This window comes from Dasypus novemcinctus, chromosome 2 (genome assembly GCF_030445035.2).
Source record: "Dasypus novemcinctus isolate mDasNov1 chromosome 2, mDasNov1.1.hap2, whole genome shotgun sequence".
NCBI lineage: Eukaryota > Metazoa > Chordata > Mammalia > Cingulata > Dasypodidae > Dasypus > Dasypus novemcinctus.
The window spans coordinates 147,077,751-147,094,042 of record NC_080674.1 but is presented as its reverse complement, the minus strand read 5'-3'; the positions used below and the strand labels follow the sequence as shown (position 1 = coordinate 147,094,042).

General features: G+C 42.4%; 1 protein-coding gene across 12 annotated transcripts in view; it reads left to right on the top strand.

Annotated features, from left to right (window-relative positions):
• SIL1 (SIL1 nucleotide exchange factor) overlaps positions 1–16,292 on the top strand; it is a 336,574-nt gene that overhangs the window by 123,797 nt on the left and 196,485 nt on the right. For 2 of the 12 annotated variants that reach the window (XM_071218308.1, XM_071218307.1), the window contains exon 4: positions 2,918–2,990. The exons of the other annotated variants lie outside the window; for them this stretch is intronic. In XM_071218308.1, coding sequence (XP_071074409.1) covers positions 2,918–2,990 — 73 coding nt within the window. The remainder of the gene's footprint in view (positions 1–2,917; positions 2,991–16,292) is intronic. 12 annotated transcript variants of the gene reach the window in all.

The following is a 16,292-nucleotide window of genomic DNA, read 5'->3' as shown; positions in this document are numbered from 1 at the left end:
CACTTGGCATTGTAAACCAGATTTGAGTCCCCCAGACATGTCTCTGCTGCAAGGCCTCATGATTCCAGCTTATGTTTGTGCTGCCATCATTATTCTCTAAGCACTTTTCCATCTGATGTTTCACTGGGCCCTCACAGTACTCCAGGGATGTGCCATTTATGGAATGAATGTCTACTTCTGTACCACTAGCTACATGCAACTATTTAAATTATATAAGAGAAGCAGATTTGGCTCAATTGATAAAGCGGCTACCTACCACATGGGAGGTCCAGGGTTCAAACTTAGAGCCTCCTAACTCACGTGATGAGCTGGACCACACACAGTGCTGATGTGTGTAAGGAGTGCCGTGCCACGTAGGGGTGTCCCCTGTGTAGGGGAGCCCCACATGCAAGGAGTGCACCCTGTAAGGAGAGCCACCCGACGGAAAAAAAGTACAACCTGCCCAGGAGTGGTGCTGCATACACAGAGAGCTGATGCAACAAAAAGAGACACAGATTGCCCGTGCCGCTGACAGGAATGCAAGCAGACACAGAAGAACACACAGTGAATGGACACAGAGAGCAGACAACTGCGGGGGGAGGGGGAAGGGAAGAGAAATAAATAAATCTTTTAAAAAATAATAATATAAAATTTAAAAATTCAGTTCCTTAGTTTTATTAGCCACATTTCTGTTGCTCAATAGCTACATGTGACCAGGGACTGCTGTAGTAACAGTGCAGATATAGAACATTTCTATCATCAGAAAATTCTGTTGCACAATACCAGGCTAGAAAGTGGGTGGCTGATGCTGCTCTAACTTGATTGGCTGCTGGTGTGGAAACACAACCTCCTTTTTTTTCTTTTTTCAATTTATAAAATACAAATCAATTTTATTGATACATATTAATAAAACATACAGTTCATCCAAAGTGTGCAATCAATGGTATTTGGTATAATCACATAGTTGTTCATTCATCACGTCAGTCATTATGAGAGCATTTTCATCATTTCAATAATAATAATAATAATAATAAAAACCTAGCGAGACAAACAAGAAAATTCTTTACCTCTCAATCTTTCTTTATTTCTGCTGCTGAACATACCTGCTATTTCTGGCTATTTTTAAAAAACTATTAAGCAATTTTTTTGGATTTAATAACATACCATATGATCTATCCAAAGTGTACAATCAATTCTTATGTTGAACCATAAGAATTGCATACCAAGAATAAATCCCACTTGGTTGTGGTATATAAGTCTTTGATATACTGTTGGATTCTATTTGCAAGTGTTTTGTTGAGGATTTTTGCATATATATTCATTAGAGAAATTGGTCTGTAATTTTCTTTTCTTGTAGTATCTTTGTCTTTGGTGTTAGGGTGATGTCAGTCTCATAAAATGTGTCGGGTAATTTTCCCTCCTTCGATTTTTTGGAAGAGTTTAAACAGGATTGGTGTTAATTCTTTTTGAAATTCTTGATAGAATTCATAGATAGAAGCCATCTAATCCCAGTCTTTTCTTAGTTGAAAGATTTTTGATGATGGATTCAACTCTTTAAATTTGATCGGTTTGTTAAGTTCTTGTATATCTTGTAGCATCAGTGTAGGTTGGTTGTGCATTTCTAGGAATTTGTCCATTTCATCTAGGTTGTGTAGTTGGTTGGCATATAGTTTCTTACAATATCCTCTTATGATCCTTTTTATTCTGTGGGATCCGTTATTACTTCCCCCCTTTGATTCCTGAAGGTATTTATTTGCATCTTCTCTCTCTTATTTTTTTGTTAGTCTAACTAGGGGTTTTTCAATTTTATTGATCTTCTCAAAGAACCAACTTTTAGTTTTCTTGGTTTTTCTGTTTTGTTTTTTTTTCAATTTCATTTATTTCTGTTTTTTATTATTTCTTTCATTCTGCTTGCTTCGGGATTGGTGGCACAACTGGTATCTCCAGTTATTCAATACGATATTTGATTTTAGCTCTTTCTTCACTTTTAATATAGGCATTTAAGGCTATAAATTTCCCTCTTAAGACTGCCTTTGCTGTATCCCATAAGTTTTGATAAATTGTGTTCTCGTTTTCATTTATCTCAATATATTTACTGATTTCATTTGCAATCTCTTCTTTGACCCATTGATTATTTAGGAGTGTGTTGTTTAACCTCTACACATTTGCAAATTTACCTCTTTCCTGTCTATTACGGATTTCCAGTTGCACTCCATTATGATCTGAGAAGGTGCTTTATATAATTTCATTCTTTCTATATATAGAGCTGCATTGTGACCTAACATGTGGTCTATCCTGGAGAAAGATCCATGGGTACTTGAGAAGAATGTGTAACCTGCTGAGATAGGGTGCACTGTTCTGTGTATGTCTGTTAGGTCTAACTTGTTTAGCATATTGTTCAAGCCCTCTGTTTCCTTGTTGATCATCTGGTTGTTGTATCTAATGATGTGAGTGGTGTGTTGAAGTCTCCAACGATTATTGTAGAGATGTCTGTTTCTCCCTTCAGTTTTGAAAGAGTTTGTCTCATGTATTTTGGGGCATCCTGGTTAGGTGCATAGATATTTATGGTTTATCTTTCTGGTAGATTGTCTCTTTTATTAACATATAATGACCTTCTGTATCTCTCTTAACTTTTTTGCATTTAAAGTCTGTTTTGTCTGATATTAGTATAACTACCTCTGCTCTTTTTTGGCTACTATTTCCGTGGAGAATCTTTCCAACCTTTCACTTCAACTGATGTATTAGTCAGCCAATGGAATGCTGATGCAAAGTCCCAGAAATTTGTTGATTTTTATAAAGGGTATTTGGGGTAAAAGCTTACAGTACAGAAACAACCAGCAAGATGGTGGCAGAATAAGGAGGTCCTAGAGTTAGCTCATGCTACAGGTCAGTTAGTAATCAGTCATAGCTCTCTAAAACACCTGTTTGGTGGCTCTAGGAGGCGAGAAGAGTATCCTGCAACATTCCTGAAAGAGTGAACAGAGGAGATCGCCCATCTGCAGAGAAGATTTGTAAGTAGAGCATTCCATGCTGTGGAGGCCAGTGCCCACACTCCATGGATGGTACACTGGCTGGAATTGGTAGCTCCATTACTTAAAAGTGGGGAGGAAGAGAAGGTTGGGCACCAGCCTCAGCTACTGATTAGTAAATTTGGTGGGCTAAAGTATAATCCTAAGAACAGTTGAAGTTTGAATTTTCCTAAGTCAGAAAGATCTGTCATTTTAACTCTGCCCTTGGCATTAGGTGAAGTGGGGTGGACTGAAAATTACAGGGCTGGTAGGGACCGGCTTCTTTCCATCCAGATTGGATTGCAGCTCTAGCCTAAGCCCCAGCCCCACCTCCAGCAGGGAGGAAACTTGCAGGACCTGCACCAACCTCTCCAGGCAACTGCAGGTACATTTGGCTGGCACAGGCTGAATAGTCAAAAGTCTAGTGGGGCAACTGCAGTTATTTTGAACTTGCACAGCACAGAGTGCTGCCTATACCTGCAGCTCCATCCTTGCCCCAGGCAGGGGAGGAAGGGGTGTGAATCTGCATCAGTCTCTCTGGATAACTACAGTCTAAGCCTGCATGACTTGGATTATTGCATAAGACTGTGGCTCTGTCCCTACCTCTGGCAAAGGAGAAAAGTGAGAAAAGCTTCATCAGTCTCTGGGGCAATGCTTGCAGCTTGAACTTCCACAGCTTATAGCACCAACTATATCTTGGGCTTCTACTACACAACCAACAAGGGAGAAAGGGCAAGAAAGCCCTATACTCAAGAGAGAAATTACACCCAGAATAAACTAGTAAGCCAGATGCCAAAACACCAATAAAAATTTGCAGTCCATTCCAAGAAACAGGAAGATATGGCACAGTTTAAGGAACAGGATAAGCCTCCAGATGACATAAAGAAGTTGCAACAACTGATCATAAATGTTCAAACAAATCTCCTTAATAAATTCAGTGAGATGGCTAAAGAGATTGAGGATATTAAGAAGACACTGGATGAGCACAAAAAAGAATTTGAAACCATACATAGAAAAATAGCAGATTTTATGGGAATGAAAGGCACAATAAATGAAATTAAAAGTACACTGGATTCATATAACAGCATATTTGGGAAGGCAGTAGAAAGAATTGGTGAGCTTAAAGAAATGAACTCTGAAAGTGAACATACAAAAGAACAGATGAAAAGAATGGAAAAAATTAAACAAGATCTCAGGGAACTAAACAGCTGTAAGAGACGTGCAAATATATGTGTCTAGGGTGTCCCAGAAGAAGAGAAGGGAAAGGGCAGAAGGAATATTTGAAGAAATACTAATTTCCCAACCCTGTTGAAGGGCATAGATATCCATGTCCAATAAGCACAACATACTCCCTTCTGAATAAATCTGAATAGACCAACTCTGAGACACATACTAATTAGAATGTCAAATGCCAAAGACAAAGAGAGAATTCTGAGAACAGCAAGAGAAAAGCAATGCATAATATATAAGGGATACCCAGGGAAACGGACTTGGCTCACTGGTTAGGGCGTCCCTCTACCACATGGGAGGTCCGCGGTTCAAACCCTGGGCCTCCTTGACCCGTGTGGAGCTGGCCCATGCGCAGTGCTGATGTGCGCAAGGAGTGCCGTGCCACGCAGGGGTGTCCCCCGCTTAGGGGAGCCCCACGCGCAAGGAGTGCGCCCATGAGGAGAGCCGCCCAGCAGGAAAGAAAGTGCAGCCTGCCCAGGAATGGCGCCGCCCAAACTTCCAGTGCCACTGACGACAACAGAAACAGACAAAGAAACAAGACGCAGCAAATAGACACAGAGAACACACAACTGGGGGCGGGGGGGGATTAAATAAATAAAAATTAAAAAATCTTTAAAAAAAAAAAAGGGATACCCAATAAGATTAAGTGCTGATTTTTCATTAGAAACCATGGAGGCAAGAAGACAGTGGTATGATATTTTAAGATACAAGGGAAGCAGATGTAGCTCAAGCAGTTGGGCTCCTATCTACCATATAAGAGGTCCAGGGTTCAATGCCCAGGGCCTCCTGGTGAAGGCAAGCTGGCCCGTGTGGTGAGCTGGCCCATGCAGAGTGCTGGCCTGTGCCGAGTACTATCCATGCAGGAATGCTCCCTGTGCAGGAGTGCTGTCCCACACAGGAGTGCTGGCCCATACGGAGGGCTGGCACAGCAAGATGATGCAACAAAAAGAGACACAGAGAAGAGATAATAAGAGATGCAACAGATCAGGGAGCTGAGGTGGTGCAAGAGAACAATCGCCTCTATCCCATTCCAGAAGTTCCCAGGATCGGTTCTCGGAGCTACCTAATGAGAGTACAAGCAGACACAGAAAAACACACAGTGAATGGACACAGAGAGCAGACAATGGTGGGTGGGTCGGGGGGGGGGGAGATAAATAAATCTTAAAAAAATAAAAGATAATGCCAAGAATCTTGTATCTGGAAGATTGTCTTTCAAAAATGAGGATAAGTTTAGACTATTCACAGATAAACAGAAACTGAGTTTGTAACCAAGAGACTAGCTTTGCAGGAAATACTAAAGGGTGTGCTACAGTTTGAAAAGGAAAGACAGGAGAGAGAGGCTTAAAAGAGAGTCTAGAAATGAAGATTATGTCAGTAAAAGTAACTACAAGTGTCAAAAGAGTGGTGAAAATAATATATGACAGATAAACCCAAAGGTCAAAATGGGTGAAATAAGAACTGTCTTTATAGTACTCACATTGAATGTTAATGGAGTAAACTCCCCAATCAAAAAACAAAGACTGGTGGAATGGATAAGAAAATAAGAGCCACCTATATGCTATCTGCAAGAGACTCCTGGATACCATAGATTGAAAGAGAAGAGCTGGAAAAAAATATTCCATGCACGTGGTAACCAAAAAAAAAGAAGAAAAAGGAAAAGATAAAAGCTGGAGTAGCTATACTTAGATGAAATAGACTTTAGAAGACACCAGTAATGTGCAATCTGAGGAGGAAGTCAGGGAAAAAAGTCCATTTACAGTAATTAAAAGAATCAAATATTTAGGAATAAACTTAACCAATGATGTACAGCACTTGTATTCAGAAAACTACAATGCATTGTTTAAAGAAATTTAAAAAGACCTAAATAATTGGAAGAACATTTCATGCTTACAGATCAGAAGACTAAATATTATTAAGATGTCAATTCTACCCAACTTCAAACACAGATTCAATGCAATCTCCCCAAGAAAATTATACCGGCATTGTTTAATTAAATGGAAAACATGTTTATCAAATTTATTTGGAAGGGTGAGTGTTCCCAAATAGTCAGAAACATCTTAAAAAAGAAAAGCGAAATTGTGGGACTCTCACTTCTGGACTTTAAACCATATTACCTAGCTACAGTGATCAAAACAGCATGGTACTGGCATAAAGGCAGACACATAGACCAATGGAACCAAATTGACGGTTCAGAAACAGACCCTCACATCTATGGTCAAGTGATTTTTGACAAATCTGTCAAACCCACCCAGCTCAGGCAGAACAATCCATTCAACAAGTGGTGCTGAGAGAACTCGATATCCATAGCCAAAAGAAAGAAAGAGGACCCTGTCTAACATCTTATACAAAAATTAATTCAGAGTGGATCAAAAAAGCTAAATATAAAAGCAAGAACCATAAAGCTTCTAAAAGAAAGTGTAGGAAACATATTCAAGACCTAATGATAGATGGCGAATTCTTAAAGGAGATAAGAGGAGGACTAAGACAGACTACTGATACTTTTTTTTTTTTTTTTTAAAGATTTATTTATTTTATTTAATTTCCCCCCCTCCCCTGGTTGTCTGTTCTTGGTGTCTGTTTGCTGCGTCTTGTTTCTTTGTCCACTTCTGTTGTCGTCAGCGGCACCCGCTTCTGTTGTCATCAGCGGCACGGGAAGTGTGGGCGGCGCCATTCCTGGGCAGGCTGCTCTTTCTTTTCACGCTGGGCGGCTTTCCTCACGGGCGCACTCCTTGCGCGTGGGGCTCCCCCACGCGGGGGACACCCTTGCGTGGCACGGCACTCCTTGCGCGCATCAGCACTGCGCATGGCCAGCTCCACACGGGTCAAGGAGGCCCGGGGTTTGAACCGCGGACCTCCCATATGGTAGACGGACGCCCTAACCACTGGGCCAAAGTCCGTTTCCCTACTGATACTTTTTTAAAAATTTATTTCTCCCACCCTTCCACTTCCCCCACCCCATTGTCTGCTCTCTGTGTCCATTCATTGTGTATTCTTCTGTGTCTGCTTGTATTCTCTTTATGCAGCTCCAGGAACTGATCATGGGACCTTCTGGAGTGGGAGAGAGGTGATTACTGTCTTGTGCCACCTCAGCTCCCCTGTTTTGCTACGTCTTCTTATTTTCTCTCCTCTGTGTCTCTTGTTATGTCATCTTGCTGCGCCAGCTCTCCACATTGGCCAGCACTCCTGCACGGGGCGGCTTTCCCAAGTGTGCTGGCACTCTGCCTGGACCAGCTTCCCTCACCAGGGGCCCTGGAACTCAAACCCTGGATCTCCTATATGGTAGATGGGGGCCCAATTGGTTGAGCCACATCTGTTTCCCTACTGATGCCTAATGTACGTAGAAGTTTCAATTAGCTTTTACTGTAAAAATGTGGAAATATTTAGAGTTGATGGTAGCACATTATAGTGAGTAACAACTGATTTATAAATGGAATGTGGCTGGAGTTGTTAGTCTAGGGATGTAAATGTCAACTGAAAGAAAACTAGAGCATAATCTAGGAACTGAATAGCACAGTAAACCCAAAGGTGGATGAGAATTGTGTTTGATGGTACAGATGGAAGAGTGTCCTTGTGCACTAGAGCAGATTTATGTCACCATTGCAGGGTGATGGGAATGTGGAGAAGCATGGGAAAAATACAACTGGAGTGACCTATGGACTGTGGTTGACAGTGATACTGTAATATTCATGCATCTATGTCAAAGATATATTGTGTTGATAATGGAGTATGGAAATAGTCTGCCAATGTATGCTATGGACCATGGTTAATGGTAATAGTCTGATGATATTATCTCATGATCTGTAACAAATGTTCCACTGTCATGTGGTGTGTTGATTGAGGGGTGTTGTATAGTAATTCTGCACGTGTGCATGACAGTTTTCCAAGTTCACAACTTCTGCGATAAAAATATATTTTAAAAAAATAATAGGTTGAATTGGAGAAAAAATACACCAAATGTAAGATATGGACTATAGTTAGTAGTAAGATTTTGATGTTATTCTTTGATAATTTTTAACAAATGTCTCACAGCAATGCAAGGTGTTTGTGGTGGGTTGATGGATGGGACCCCTGTATGATATTGTGTTTGTTTGCTTTGTAAGCCACAACTTTTACTATACACGTACTGTTTATGTATGTTCATGTATAAATTATATGATAATAATAGGGTGGGTTGGGGGAAAAATACACCAAGTGTAAGATTAAAAAAAAAAAAGAAAAAGCCTACAAGTTACAAGACACTAAAAAGTCCAACTCAAGATACCACAAGAGGGAAGTGGATAGAGCATCTGCCTACTATATGGGAGGTACAGGATGCAAACCCAGGGCCTGCTGACCCATGTGGTGAGCTGGCCCACATGCAGTGCTGATGTGTGCAAGGAGTGCCGTGCCACGTAGAGGTGTCCCCCATGTAGGGGAGCCCCACGCGCAAGAAGTACACCCCCACAAGGAGAGCTGCCTTGAGCGAAAAAAGCGCAGCCTACCCAGGAGTGGCACCACATACACGGAGAGCTGATGCAGCAAGATGATGCAACAAAAAGAGACACAGATTCCCAGTGCCACTGACAAGAATGCAAGCGGACACAGAAGAACACACAGTGAATGGACACAGCAGACAATGGGAGGGAGGGTAGGGGAGAGAAAGAAATTAAAAAAAAATTTTTTTTAATCTTAAAAAAAGATACCATAAGAGAAAAGCTGATGTGGCTCAAGTAACTGAGCTCTTACTCATCACATGGGAGGTCCTGGGTTCAGTTCTTGGTGCATTCTGGAGAAGACGAGCAAGGCAGCAAGCTAGCATGATGGGCAGGTATGGTGAGCTGATGCAACAAGATGACACAACAAGGAGACAAGCAGGGAGATGTGGTGGCTCCGGTGCCTCCTAAAGAGAAGATGAACAGACAGAGAGCACACAGGAAATGGACACAGGGAGCAGACCAAGCACAAAAACAATGGGGCAGGGGGAATAAATAAATAAAATAAATCTTTTTTTTTTTTTAAAGAAAGATACGCTAAGATGTATTTTCTCACCCAAAGTCTTTTTTTTTGCTTTCATAAATACATTTTCTTTCTTTTTTCTTCTTTCTTTTTTTAATGTTACATTAAAAAAATATGAGGTCCTCATATACCCCCTCCTGCCACAACAACAACCCCCTCCATCATCATGGGATACTCACTGCACTTGGTGAACACATCTCTGAGCACTGCTGGATCACATGGCCAGTGGTTCACATTATAGTCTACACTCTCCCCCAGCCCACCCAGCAAGGCTACAGGAGGACACATAATGTCCAGCAACTGTCCCCACAGTACCACCCAGGACAACTCCAAGCCCCTAAAATGCCCACACATCACATCTCTTCTTCCCACTCCCCACCCTCAGCAGCTACCATGGTCACTTTCTCCATCTCAATGCTACATTTACTTCCATTACTAATCACAATAGTTTCAGGATAGAATATCAGTAAGTCCACTCTAATCCATACTCTATTCCTCCATTCTGTGGACCCTGGGATGGTTATGTCCACTCCACCTCTGTATTGAGAGGGTGCTTAGATTCCACTTGGATGATGGATGCAGTTCTCCTGTTTGCAGTTGTAGGCACTCTTGGCTTCCTGGTGTGGTGGTTGACCTTCTTCACCTCCCTGTTAGTTGGCTGGGGTAAGTCCAATAAACCAAAGGGTAGGAGTTGCAAGTCTGTTGAGGCTCAGGGCCTGGCTATCACATGGACAGTCCAGAGATTCAGGTCCCCTAAGTATACACTAAACCCCAGCGCCAACCACAGGTCTGGAAAAAGTGACAGGAGAAGCTTGTAAACAAAAATCACATCTGAGTCCAACTCCATCACACTCAGAAACACAAACTCCAAAGTAGGGTCAAGTGACATGGCACTGAACTCCATCTGCCATGACCATAGAACCTGTGGGTCTCTGTAGCCCTCAGGAGAACCAATACCTGGGCTTGTATCTACTTTACCTGTCTCTGGGACTCTGTTGAGGTGTGCATAAGGGTGACTCCTCTGATGACCTCCTGGCTCTTTTTCGAGACTCATAGCCATATAAACTCATTTGTCCTTTCCATTTCCCCCTTTTATTCAAGGTCAAAAAACATTTTTAACTCTTGATATTACATGTAGGCTGAGATATTCTGCTGGTCTGAGTTGACCCTTTTACTCAGGTCAACTGAGTTGACCTGAGTTGTGGCTAGGTCGTTCTCTAGCCACATCACCAGCTGGTACTTGGTAGTAATCCCTTGGTGCCAGGGAGGCTCATATCTGGGAGTCATGTCCCACATTGTCACCCAAAGTCTTTTGCCACATATTGCCACAGGATTGTGGACGTTATCTGCTAGGATTCAGCTTTCCTCTTTTCTCTTAAGGCTCTGTAGGCCTAGCTTCTTCCAGTGTTAACTGTAGGCTGGCATAGGGCTTGTCTCTTTTCCTCTGGGGCTTCTTTCCAAACTCAACTGCTATGTTCTCTTTACAAGGTCAGCTGGAAACTTATCAGGAGAATGGCTCATCTTTCTTCCTGGGGCACAGAATTATCTTCTGTGTCTGTGGCGCTTTCTCTCTTCTCTTGCATATCTGCTTCTGTGTGTATCCTTGGTTGAGTGTCCATTTATTTAGCTCACAAAGGAAGCAGGGATTCAGCTGAGTCTCCCTAATGGTGTGGTCAGTACAAAGCTGTGGTCAAATCAAAGCCCTAATCTTGATTTAATCAAGTAAATGTAAAACCTTTGAATTTAAACCAATTAAAGTGTATCATGCTCAGAGGAACAGACCAGTATCTCTTTTTGAAATTCATTAATAATATCAAACTGCCACAGGTTTGTATCCCTGGATCTAAGGTGAGTCTCTTGTAACCAGCATATAGATGGCTCATATTTTTTTATCCATTCTGTCAGCATATATCTTTTGATTTGGGAGCTTAATCCATTCACATTCAATTATATTACTGTAAATGCCTTATTTATTTCCACCATTTTATTCTTTAGTTTTCATATGTCACATCTTATTTTCATCTGTCACTCTTTTTTTTTTTTTTTAAGATTTATTTTTTATTTATTTAATTCCCCTCCCCTCCCCCGGTTGTCTGTTTTCTGTGTCTTTTTTTTTGCTACGTCTTGTTTCTTTGTCCGCTTCTGTTGTCGTCAGCGGCACAGGAAGTGTGGGCAGCGCCATTCCTTGGCAGGCTGCTCCCTCCTTCGCGCTGGGCGGCTCTCCTTACGGGTGCACTCCTTGCGCGTGGGGCTCCCCTACGCGGGGGACACCTCTGTTCTGTCACTCTTTTGGTCATCCATTCTACTATTCTTTCTTCTCTTCTCTCCTCTAAGCCTCTCTCTCCTGTTCTTTCCTTTCAGACTCTAAGGCTTCCTTTAGTATTTCCTGCATGGGTGGATTTTTTATTTTTTATGACCTCTCAAGTTTCTGTTTGGTTGTGAATATTTTATACTTACCTTCATATCTGAAGGACAGTTTTCCTGGATAAAGTTTTCTCAGCTGGCAATTTTTACCTTTCAGTATCTTAATTTATCATACCTCTGTCTTCTTGCCTATATGGTTTCTGATGAGAAATCTGCAGTAAGTCTTACTGGACATCCCTTGTACATGATGGTTTGCTTCTTCCTTGCTGCTCTGAGAATTTTCTCTTTATCTTTGACATTTGACATTCTGAGTAGTACGTGTCTTGGAGTAGGTCTGTTTGGATTTATTTTGATTGGGGTATGGTGTGCTTCTTGGACATGTAAGTTCATTTCTTTTGTGAGAGTTGGGAAATTTTCAGCTATGATTTCCTCGAATACTCTTTCTGCCCCTTCCCCCTTCTCTTCTGCTTTTGGAACTCCCACGACATGTATGTTTTTGTGTTTCATGTTGCCATTCAACTCCCCTGCTCAATTTTTCCCATTCTTTTTTTCTCTTTTCAACTTCAGCTGTTCTGTCTGTGGAATCACTTATTCTTTCTTCTGTCATTTTGAGTCTGCTGTTGTATGCCTTTAATTTGTTTTTGATCTCCCCTATCATGTCTTTCATTCCCATGAGCTCTGTTACTTTTCTATTCAGGTTTTCAAATTCTTCTTTTAAAACATGTAATATTACACCATAAACATATAGGGGACGACAGACTAATAAAGTAAACCACAATGTAAAACATAGGATAACTAAAAATTTAGAAAACTGTATATCCTAAAGTATGGAACACAATGTAAGCACGGATGACACCTTGTTTGAAAGCTATTGTCTCAGAGTCTGTACATCACTTTAAGTAAATATGATATGAATAAGTTATAAGAACATCGCTGTGGAAGGGAAAGGTTTAATGGTAGATGTGGGGGAGTACTGTATATTGTATATATGAATTACTGTGGACTAGGGCTCTTGTGAAGAGAAGTTCAATAATTAGGAAAAAAAAAAGATAGGATGTAGAATTTTTCCAAGTCAACACATATTCAATATCTAACCTTTAAACCCATCGCTATATGCCATTTTACTAGTAAGGGAACCTGACATTATATTGGGCTTCAATTTTCAGGAAGTTTTGGATCACAGAGTGGTTCAACAATGGCAGCGGAGGAATACTGGTATAGGATACTATCGACAGGTGATATATGGCTGACAGGGAGCTGTACAGGGCATATGTCCAGGGTGCATGGTAATGTTTGGATATACTCATAGTGGCAACAATTAAAAACTACAGCTGGGGGGGTACTGAGTTCCTGGCTGGAGGTGCTCTGTCGTGGTCCCTAGGGAACAGTGGCAATCCCCCAGGTGCAACGGTAAGGACCAGGAAGGAATGAGGGTCCAACAGGGAGAGCATGATACTAATGACTATGCTTGTGAGCCTATATGCCTGAAATAAGAACAAGGCCTAGAGCAGCACTGTGCCTGGGAATTTCCTCCTGACAGCCTTCATGTTACTCAAATGTGGCCAGTCTCGAAGCCAAACTCAACATGTAGATGCAGTGCATTCCCCCCAGCATGAGACATGACACCCGGGGATGAGCCTCCCTGGCACCGAGGGATCACTACCAAATACCAGCTGAAGATGGAACTAGAAAATGACCTTGAATTAAAGATTCAATGCGGATCAGCAGAATATCCCTGTCTACATATAATAATATGACCTTAAAATGCTGTTCGACCTAATGTAAGGGGGAAATAGAAAGCAGAAATGAGTTTATATGGCTACGAGTCTCTAAAAAAGAGTCTGGAGGCTGTCAGAAGGATTGCCCCTGTGCACAGCTGAGCAGAGTCTGGGAGACAGATGGAGTGGATGCAATCCCCAGGTGTTGGTTCCTTTGAGGGCTAAAGAGACCCATGGATTCTATGGTCATGGCAGACGGGGTTCACTGCCATGTCAGATGGCCCTTCTTTGGAGCTGGTGTTTCTGCGTGATGGAACTGGACTCAGATGGGATCTCTTTTCATAAGACTTTCATCCTACTTTACTGGAATTGTAGTTGGTGTTGGGGTTTAAGATATATTTAGGGGATTTGAATCTCTGGACTGACAATAGGATAGCCAGGCCCTGAGTGTCAACAGACTCCAGCTCCTACAGTCTGATTTATTGGACTCACCTCACTCAGCTAAGATGGAGTTGAAGAAGGACAACCACCACACCTTGGAGCCTAGAGTGCCTACAACTGAAAGCAGGAGGATTGCATCCAGTATCTATGTGGAATCTGAGCCTCCTCACATAGAGGTGCAACAGGCACAACCAATCCAAGGCCCACAGAGAAAAGGTGGCATTGGAATGGGAAAAGTGGACATGGTGGCTGATGGATATGGGGAATGGCAGGAAGAGATGAGATGTGGAGGCGCCTTTGGGACTTGGAGTTGCCCTAGATGGTGCTTCAGGGGCAATCACTGGACATTGTAAATCCTCCCAGGGACCACTGGATGGAATGTGGGAGAGTAAGGGCCATGATGTGGACCATTGACCATGAGGTGCAGAGATGCCCAGAGATGTACTTACCAAATGCAATGGATGTGTCATGATGAAGGGAGTGAGTGTTGCTGGGGGGGGAGTGGTGGGGTGGGGGTGGTGGGGTTGAATGGGACCTCATATAATTTTTTTTTTTAATGTAATATTTTTACAAAATCAATAAAAAATTAAAAAACAAAAAAACAAGAAACCAAATTCTTCTTTTAACTCATTAAGTTGATTTGGGAAATTCGTGTGCATCTCATTAATTAGTTGTTACAAATCCTGCATCTTTTCTGGGGCTTTGATGTGTTCCTTTTCTTGGGCCACGTGTTCCATTTTCATAGTAAGGCTTGTTATTTTTTGATGATATGTAAGTATCTGATTAGGATGATGAGTTTGTTCAGATGCTCAATTTCTCTCTTTCATTGGGATTTAATGGTGGGAGGCTGTTATTGCTGTTCTTCAATTTTTTTTTTTTTAAGATTTGTTTTTTATTTATTCCCTTCCTTCCCCATTCTGTTTTTTGCACTTGTTCACTGTTCTCTGTGCCCATTTGCCAGGTACTGTCTGTGTCTGCTTGTCTTTTCTTAATTGTCTTCTCTTTTAGGAGGCACCAAGAACCAACCCTAGGACCTTTGATGTGGGAGAGCAGTACTCAATTACTTGAGCTACCTCAGCTCTCTGGTTCGCTGCATATTCCATTGTTCCTCCTCTGTGTCTCCACTGTTATGTCATCTTGTGATTCCAGCTCTCCTCGTGGGCCAGCTCTCCTCATGGGCCAGCTCACTGCATGGACTAGCTCGCTTTCATCAGAAGGCCCTGGGAATCAAACCTGGGGCCTTCTATATGGTAGACGGGAGCCCAATTCCTTGAGCCATGTCTGGTTTCCTGTTCTTTGATTCTTGGTTCAACCTAGGTCTTTAGGATTATCCCTGTTAGTTGCTCAAAACTGGGTTCTGGACCCAGTAATGTGTTGTAGAGCTGCTTTCTAGGGCCATAAAGACCAGAAAAGCCTCTCACATACTTTTAATTTCCAAACATGATACTCTGTGGTACCCCTCTCAGTTCAGTGTCTGGTTAGAATATGTTTGCTGCAACACAGACTGATCAATGCCTAAGAGGATTCAGCTTGGAGGTTAAGAGCCTTGTAATTCAAACTGTCTCAGAGAGGGTTCTCCAACCTTCATTGGAAGCCCCCTCCCTTTTCCCGGATAGGAATTAATTTGACTCCCTTCTGCACCTCTACAATCAGTCCCGGTTAGTAGAGAGGGAGATCAAGAGGGTCTGATCTCTTCAGTCCTGGATCTCTTTAGTCCCCAGCTGGCTCTCAAGGCAAACAGTGGTGCATCCCACCCATCCTAGAAGGGCTTGTTGTACACAGCAGACCAAATTGTGGGTCAAAAGGTGAGTCAGCCTTAGGCTGTGTCCCTCTCTCTGCCCTTTTTGTGGAGGTGCGTCTTCAACAATCAGTCCCGGTTATAGAGAGGGAGATCGAGAGGGTTGGATTGCATTAATCTCTGATTTCTAGTCCCAAACTGGCTCCAAAGGCCAACAGTGGGGTAGCCCCCCCCCCCCCCCCCCCCGACTTGGAAGGGCTTCTGGGACCCAGCAGACCAAATTGGTGGGTCAGAACCTGAATGAGCCTCAGGCTGTGTCACTCTCTTTACCTTTCCTGGGGAGGTGAATCCTGGGACCCCTATATCTATAGCTGCCGGCCCAGCAGCCTGAGAATTCTGAAGTGTCTTTAGTGTGGGGGAGGGTGTTGGCAGTAGCAGCTGCTACTTTTGACTCATTGTTTTGCTGTCGTGATTCTTTTCCTTTGTTCCTCTTTCTTCTGGGTGCTGTCCGGTGTCCAGCCTTCTTCTGGTGTCCTAAACCCAGGCCGTTTTTGCCTGTCCTCTAGCTCTTTTCTGAGAGAGAAGAGAGCCCTGTGTCTTTCTAGTCTATACTGTCTAGTCTGTATGTCTCTTAAACAGCTGCTTGGTGGTCATTATTTAATATTTTGCTGTTTATTAATTTGAAGTCATCAAGTGAAAAGTGCTAGATATTTTTTAGCTAAGATTCTCAGTGCTTAGGTCCTCTGCCTCTAGCTGCCTGGCATATTTTGTGGTTGTGGTTATCCATCTGCTGGGAATGGTGAGGAGTTGACATGCTGG